The 8,463-nt window shown below is 37.8% G+C and overlaps 1 protein-coding gene across 2 annotated transcripts in view; it reads right to left on the bottom strand.

Annotated features, from left to right (window-relative positions):
- Positions 1 to 1,146: 1,146 nt before the first annotated feature.
- The window catches only part of RXFP2 (relaxin/insulin-like family peptide receptor 2), a 47,817-nt gene continuing 40,500 nt past the window's right edge, over positions 1,147 to 8,463 (bottom strand). For both annotated transcript variants that reach the window (XM_004680188.2, XM_004680189.2), the window contains 3 exons: positions 7,747 to 8,157; positions 4,890 to 5,108; positions 1,147 to 1,824 (listed from right to left, as the gene is read on the bottom strand). In XM_004680188.2, coding sequence (XP_004680245.1) covers positions 1,565 to 1,824; positions 4,890 to 5,108; positions 7,747 to 8,157 — 890 coding nt within the window. In that variant the 3' untranslated portion in view covers positions 1,147 to 1,564. The remainder of the gene's footprint in view (positions 1,825 to 4,889; positions 5,109 to 7,746; positions 8,158 to 8,463) is intronic.

Raw genomic sequence — 8,463 nt, 5'->3', positions numbered from 1 at the left:
TCTTTTCCTTTTGTAGGTTCTTGACGTTGAGAAGTGTATTAGGAAATAAACCATAGATGATCAAAGCAGGGATCATTTAATAAAATACAGAAAACATGTTATGAAGTGACTAGTCATAGTGAAGATACAAGATGAAGGAAAGTTTGAAATCATACGGAAAAGGACAGACTGCCTCGTAAGTGAATAGGAATGCCATTTCTAGAATCCAATGGAAGGATTTCATTGACGTAAAAAATCTCACTGAGCAAAATGAAGGAACTCACATAATGACTTTAGCAAATATTAAGTAATGAGAGATAAGCATAAAGACAGAGAGTATTTTCTGAATGCAACTGGATAGAAGGGTGTTTTATTTACTATTCAGTGGGATAACTGGTATTGCCAGTCAGTGTCTTGCCCTACATTTCATTACAGGAACTCAGAGTGCAGTGAACAACAAATCATTTAAATTACTGACTCAAACTGTGAAAAAGAAAAGAAGAAAAATCTAAGATGTGATTTGTTAACTGAAGTTCTACTTCCTACGCATATTCTCAACCAGCCAATAAAACTTACTATGATCTTTGTTGAGCTTAAAATAATAAATGGACAAATGCAAAATAAAATTTTATTCACCTGATTCATTTTCACATACAAACTTTCATCATAAAAACACATGCAGGCCCTGACTTTTTATTTTCACAAAGCAAATCCAAACTTACTGGCCTTTTTGTTAAAAACAATGGGAATTGATCCAAGTATGCAAATGATCCCAAATCAAGCACACTTCTTAAATTCCCTTTAACACCTCTTTTCTGTGTGTTCTAGGAATGTATAACGTGCCAGTCATAGGGATATGTTTTAAACAAGTTATACTTAAAACATGTTAAAATATATTTTTTTGGCATTTGGAGTGCCTTATTTTCTTTTGTAGCCTGGGCAACCTTAAGAAAAATATCTCATCTGAGATCTAAGATCTTCTACATTAAATAAAAGTCAACAAGGTGACTGGTACGAGGTTTCATCATTGTGTGTGTGAGGTCATATATTACACATGATAACTTTTTTATGAACTTCCCCAAAGTTTTTACTCCACTCACCTTCCTAGGGTAGGATTTGAGGAAGGCAAACATCTCGGAAATCCTTTGTTATCATTTCAGAAGGATGGATATTGAAAAGGCAAGGAAAGCGATGTCAGTCTTCTGTTGTTATGGTTACACTGAATGAGATGTTGTGAATGTTTTTATTCTACTGACAGGGCATCTTAATTTAAATGCAGACTATGTGGTACTAACGTGAACATTTGCTGGTAATAGGTAGTGCTGACTAGCTAGAGGTCAACTGCATGTCAACCTACTATTCTTGCATTCGGTGGTGCAAGTCAGCCATGTGAAGGCAACAGGAACCTTAGATACAGTTGACAGTAGTCAGCTGCCACTGGGATGCAGGGGCAGAAGTCACTAGCCGTGCTCTCTGTGCAGAAAGGCTTGCTACTGGTGAAGATGAAAGCATGATGATGTCATTTTCCAAATGCTGTATTTTTTTTTTTCAGGTAGTCCATTGAAAGTGCAGATTCAAAACATTACTAGGAAACTGGCTTCACTATACTGTCCCCAAGGTTGATTTTGTTCAAAACCTCAAGTTTAAGTGAGGAGAAGTCATCTGTCCATACAATGGATGTAGATAAACTTTTCTTTTTAGTTTTGAAAATCACTTTCCTCCAAGGCTTGTGCAGCCACTGTTTCAACTTGTCTTTGAAAAAGCTGGTTGTGAGAGTGTAGAGGATTGGGTTCAAGGCACTATTTACTGGAAGGAAAAAAATGACTATCCAGGAAGTGATGGTGCCTGGAGAGGGAAAAGAAGTATGAAAAAGAGGAGTGAGGTTTTAAACACAAATAAACATATTAAGAGCTTGCATGAGTGCTGTCTTTGAGAGGCAATCCACTTCACTCATCTTAGTGAATATCTCTGTGGGAAGAACTCACAAGCGATGCAGTCAAAGCATTGCCATATAACTTTCCTGAATTGCAGTGACAATTCTGTAGGTTTTTTATAAAATAATGAAAGGGAACACTTTCATGAGTTATACAGAAGATAATGTTTTTTTTTTTTAAACTGGTGAATAGGAAAATAAGGACATAATTTTTGTCAATAGAACAGTGTTGAGGACACTTCTGCTCTAGAATTAGACCTGACCTTGGTTTGACTTAATCTGGAGAGCCTATTTTTCCACCTCATTTCCCTATTGTCCTTGGACACTGAAGACATGAAGAACAAAGAATACATTCTCCAAACTTACAGAATTATTTTTGCAAGAAGCTTTATATAAATACTAATACAATAGTAAGGGAAAGATGACACAAAAGTGTTTTATGGGAAGAAATTTTGGATGATCTGAAATGCCAAGGATGATGATACTCCTGCTATCACTATCTCTGGTCACTAGAGAGCTGCTAATTCCAAATCAGAGTATGCTAATGATTGTGTCCTCCCCTGTCCACTCAAATGTATTGTTTGAACTCCTCTCTTCTCCTCAAGTACTTCAGAGTATGGCTATTTTTGGAGATAGGACCTTTGGAGATGTGACTGATTTAAAATGAGGCTACTAAGGTGGGCCTTATTCCAATCTGGAGGATGTCCTTGTAAGAAAGCACATGTGGACCCCCAGGGAGTGTCCTCACCATGTGAGGACATGGTGAGCAGGTACAGCTTGCCAGCCCATGAGAGGCTCTAAGTTCAGAGAGAAAAAGCCTCAAAGAAGTTAACAGACTCACAGAAGACTAAGTGGAAAGAAACTGAAAGAGCACTTGGATATGGTCTAGGTGTCTTAGAGTCTCAGCTGAGGAAATTTTGCTAAATTCCCTGAACTGGTCAGTGGCAGGATTGGTCCACAAATAAGCTATAAGTATTCAGTTGACCAGGTCAAAAATATTTTAAAAATACGTAAATCCTGCCTGTCTCACCTGGCCCTTCTTGTGCCCAACAAGGCTGCCTCCCAACCAAAAAAGCCAGTGCTTGGGGTTGGAAAGTTGTAGAAACAGAAGTTGGGAGGTTGATAAGACAAATCTACCTCTAGCATCATTCTTGGGCCAGTTCAGTATCCGTAATTATAACTGCCATATTAAATAATGTTAGGTGAAAATCACACAGTCAGACAAATAAAGCATGGGGCCCTACCCTCCTGAAACTTACACTCTGAAAGGTGTGATGAATGCATTTAAAAAAAGAAGCATGCTATAAGTCAATTTAAATGCAGTTAAATTAGCAAGCTGCACAACAGGCATTTAAGCAGCTGTGTTGGATGTGAGTAGGTTGTGGAGAAGTCTGGAATGATACCATGGAAGAAGGAATATTTAGCTTTCTTGAAGCATGAGAAGAAGGGTTTCATAGAATATTGTAGGCTGAAAATAAAATTCAGGAGAGGGAATAGTTTCAGCAAAGGGAAGACTTTAACAAATGCAGAATAGAAGCCCAATAATTTTACAGCACATGGAGCACAGAATATGTGTGAGTGGGGAGGGAGGTAAGAAATGTTTTCATGCTAATTCCAGCCTGAACTTTATTCCATGAGCAACGGTGGCCAAAAGACATCTCAGTCTTGTTGAATTAGAAATGTTAGGATGTAAAAATGGAGGTAATCCAGGTAGCTCGAGTAGACTGGAGACTTTTTATCCACATCCCTGCTGTGGTTGCTTACGTTTCATGAACTCTGCTCTTTACAGAAAGTCTGGCTTCCCCCCCAGCAACTGAATATACTTTTACAGCTTCTGCTTGTGCCACCCAGCAATGGCTCCCATTTCAAGTAGTCAGTCCTGTTCTCCCTCCTTAATCTTCATTTCTACATCTTACATGGTTTCAGAGCCATCTATACCTTAAAGTGAGCCAAGCTGGGGATAAGCAGATGCTGGGGATGTGCTGTGCCACTTTGCAGTGAGGCATCTGACATGGTCTCTCATGAACGAGTCAGAGAGAAGTCAATTATTCCAGCTGTTTCTACGTTCTCCGCTCTATCATAATGGCTTCCCAGTCATCACTCCAGACTTGACGCTGGAGTACCAGGAGAGTCTGATGATTTCTGCCTTGGGTGTACTTCCCAAGTAGATTTGCAATCGACAAGTGCCATAAGTTGATCCCAAAATTGTTTCACCATGTACCATGCTGATGCCTCGGGGGCCCCAAGCCAGCTTTGATTTCTAGGTTACAGGAAGGGCTTCAAGTAAAATCCTGATCAGAAAGGTGATTTTCTCTGGTTAAGGTTGGGTTGTGTGTGGCCTTTTGGATGGAGTGCCTCTACAACCTAGCCCTCACAACCCAGGAGACAACCATTGGCCTGGGCTGGCAAAACAGACTGAGGTTGTCCACCTGGACTGTGTGTGTCAGAGCCACATGGGAATCGTATCCAAAACACATATCCCTCGACGATACCGGCTTTACTTTTTATGGAATGAAACCCAGATACTCTGGGTTGGAACTATAGTATGTATACATATGCTGCATGTATAATTTGGTTTTCTATGTGTACTCTTGGTGAAGAACCAGTACCTAATTCAGGTAAAAGCAAAATACTAAGATGCAGCTTTTCTCTAGCTGCTGTATTTTCTTCTTTGGATTGCTTTAATGCCAGATTTCAATCTTAGAATACTGATCATAAAAGACAGAGAAATAATAATTTTTATATTGACATTGTAGGCATTAATGAGAAATTACTGTATGTAAGATGCTGTACTGTATATACAGATGTATATATACTGTACTGTATGTTCAGTATACCACATACTGTATATATATATGTATAGTAATACTATACTCTGTGTGTATGTGTGTACCACACACACACATGCATATCTGACATCATCAAACAAAGGGGGTAAGAAGACACAGTGTATTTGGGAATAATAGAAGAGACTGACCTGGTATTTCCACTCGGAAGAGGGAAAGAATTTTAATTACAAATACAGGAATCCAGCAGATGGCATCAGAGAACACTATAAAAAAGAAACGATTTGCAACAGCCACCTCTCTTCCAATGTGATTCCTTACTTCTGAAGTTTGCAAGGCAGTTTTTTGAATGGAACAGAACATAGTAATATAGGCAGACACGATGATGAGAAAGGCCAGCAAGTTCACACCTGTTGGGAAAAGCACACCTCTGAACATCTCAGGTGTAAAAGTCAACTAAAATTAAAAATATTAAATAGAGTAAGAACATATCATTGCTTATTTTTCTTCATATTACTGCAGTAATTTAAATTACTATAGTTCAGAATTCACTTTAAAAAGGGAGAATAAAAGGACCCTCCCTGGTGGCGCAGCGGGTTAAAGCACTGCACTAAGAAGCTTAAGCCACTTCCACATGAATTCATCCCCACCTGCCCCGGAGGTGACCACATGGTGTGGCAGACCTCTCCTGACCCGCCCGCTGCTCCCCTCAGCAGTGTACTTTGTCGATCTGCCTGTTCTGCTCCCAACTCTGTCCCTGGTGAATCCTCTCACCCTTCTTATCTCTGGCCTGTACCCCAGTTCTGTATGAATAAATAAATAAATCTTCTTTTTAAAAAAGGGAGAATAAGAAAAAAAATCTAAAAAATTCAATTCTATGAATCACTCTTTTTGGTCAAATATGTTCAGAAGATTCTCACTTAACATTACTATCTATAAAGTTGACTTCTTAATTATTTTGTTTTGTTCTTTTTATGATGAAAATCCTAAGATTGATCATCTCATTCCTCATAATGAACACAAAATTTACATAGAATTTCAAGTTTTTCTAAAACAAATTCATCTGACCCTAGGTTAAAGAAGTAAAAGTTAAAGAAGTCTGGGAAAAAATACAAATTCAAGGTATTCCATTTTTTATCCAAAACATTTAATTTTCCATGAACTCTATATTACAAACATACACATTGGAGTTTCATAAAATTAATTTATCTTAGTATACTCCTGTTAGAAATTTAAGAGTAAAATGACTATTGAAAATGATACTCTGGTACAAATTCTAAAAGGAGACTTATAGAAAGGATCAAAAATGTGTATTCGGAATATGAGGTGTTAACAGAAGAAACTCGGTCAGAGTGTATGGGACCCTTACAACTTTTTTTTCCTAAAAATATCTACTGAAAAATTTTAAAAAATAATTTAAAAAACTGTATTATATTCTGTAATAAAAAGAATCCTACGCTGCCTTCCCTTATAAGTCAGTCACATATATATAGATGATGATGATGTATGCGTCACTATCTCTTTATCTGGAATATATCACAGATGTTAGAATTCTTTTAGAGTATGTCCCTCCCTCCACCACCACCACCACCACTACCACCACCACCACTACCACCACCGAGATGAACTCATTCCCAGCCTCTTTCATCTGGGACCATTTCCTAATTCTGTGCCTCTAAATCTTCTGTCTTTTCCTGGAAAACAATGTCTGTCTTTCATTTGACTAAAGCCACCTCATCTTTTGTGCTTCAGTTTGGATTAATTTCTGTTGGAATGTTACCTCTAGTCCTCAGATCTGCAACTTGTAGAACATCCTGTACTTCTCCTTTCACAGAATTTGTCTGTGATATAAAGATTTGTTTATTTATCTTCAGACTCTACCTGCAGATCTGTAAGGACTGACTGTTGTATCTCCAGTGCCCAAAATGGTGCCTAGCTATAGTAGGTATTTAATAAATTCATGTTGAATCAATTAATGTAATGTATGTATGTGTGCATGTGTGTGAGTGTGTGCATATGTGTGTGTGAGGCATTCTTCATAAAGTGTACCTGTGCTAGAAATAATTTACAACATTATAGGAGTGACAAATTCATGAAAAATCATCTATAAAGTAAGTAGTCAGTGAAGAATAATATAAAATAGTACAAGTACAAAGTCTTTTTTCAAGGAGGAAGAAAAAAAATGAAGAAAAGCTGGGAATCGTAATTGGCATCATTTATGGCGGGCTGTAAGTGACTAACCAGACTTGACCTTTGTAGTATCAAGGCATCATTGAAGGTCTCTGACCAAGGGCATACACAATCTTTTGGTTAGCTGGAGATTCTAATAGTGATAGAGAACAGATAAATAGGAGAGAAAATGTCCCAAAGGCTACAAGGCCAGTAAAAGGTAATGTAGTAACTCAAGGTTGAGATAGAAGAGGACAAACTTTAATGCTAAAGGGTTAATTTAAGATTCAAATGACTTGGAGGAATCTTTTAGTCAAAGTTGATAGCAGTGGGTAGAAACTGGAAAAAGGTAGATTAAAAAATCATATTTGAACAAAAAGTATTTGATGGAAAAGAAAGGATAGTGGAGCTTGTTGCTTGTTTAGATGAGGGAAGACAAGTAAGGGGAATTGAGAGAATAATACTGTCCTAGTTTAAAAGAGGCCAAGGAAACTGCTTTAATTTAAGCAGGAGTGATACCTCTCAGGCAATAAAAACTTTCTTAATGTTAAAGGGTTAAAAGATTCAAATAACTTGGAGGATTCAAAGGACAAGATAGAATTCCTCCAGCTCAGAGTCATGAATGAACGTGAAAGCCAAGGGTCTTAGAGCTAACAAAACGATCGCCTAAAGTTCCTGAATGTATGCTGCTGTTTTCTACACTAACATAATACAAAGTTTAATGAAAACTTCTACATGTAGACAACAAATGTTTTTCTTTAGAAAAGACAGTCTTGACTATATTCACCTACTTTCTGAAATGGATAAATTCTCCTTTGCTGAAATTCATGGTATGTAGATCAAAATCATATTTGTCATGAAGTGAAAAATATAATTTACCTAAGAAAATTCCAAGAGAATATCCTTTGCTTCCAAAATCTTCTGTTTGGTCATCATAAAGTGGGAAACAGACTCCATTTTTCCCATAAAAGTTTCCAAAATAATCCTCATTCCAAAATGGAATCACAGCTATTAAAAACCCCATTATCCAAATGCAAATGAGGATAACTGAGGTCTGCCATTTTCCAGGACGAATGTTACTGAAGGGAAAGACAATGACGAGGAACTTCTCCACAGTCAGATAGGTCAGCAACAGGACCGAGACTTCAGTGGACAGCATGGCCAGGAACCCCATGAGGCGGCATTGTAAGCTCTCCATCCACAGCAGTGCATACTTCTGATACTGCCCACGGTACTTCATGTCAAATAAACCAATGAAAAATAAGTACACACCCATCAGGCAGTCTGCACCTGTTGATGAATCAACACAGTGTATGTTGTTAGTTCTCAGCATCTGTTCCAAATTTGATTGATTTTATTTCCAGCATCTTAGTTTTCTGCTTAGGGCTACTTCCTTCAACCTGTGTTATAGGAACTAATCTAGAAGCCAATGGGTTTCAAAAGGTGTGTTCTTCCTAAAGTTCCAGAAAGCCTACTTGTTCTGTGGATAAAAAGATGGGGTGGTTGTGGGGAGCTAGTCTTTAAACAGTAAACATGAATTACTTGAATAGTAAATAGAGGACAATTTTCTGGGCTTGAGGAGCAAGGAAATTATTG

The sequence above is a fragment of the Condylura cristata genome, unplaced genomic scaffold (genome assembly GCF_000260355.1).
Source record: "Condylura cristata isolate star-nosed mole 26May11 unplaced genomic scaffold, ConCri1.0 scaffold00010, whole genome shotgun sequence".
Lineage (NCBI taxonomy): Eukaryota > Metazoa > Chordata > Mammalia > Eulipotyphla > Talpidae > Condylura > Condylura cristata.
Note: the sequence above shows the minus strand (reverse complement) of the source record. Positions and strands in the feature narration are given on the sequence as shown.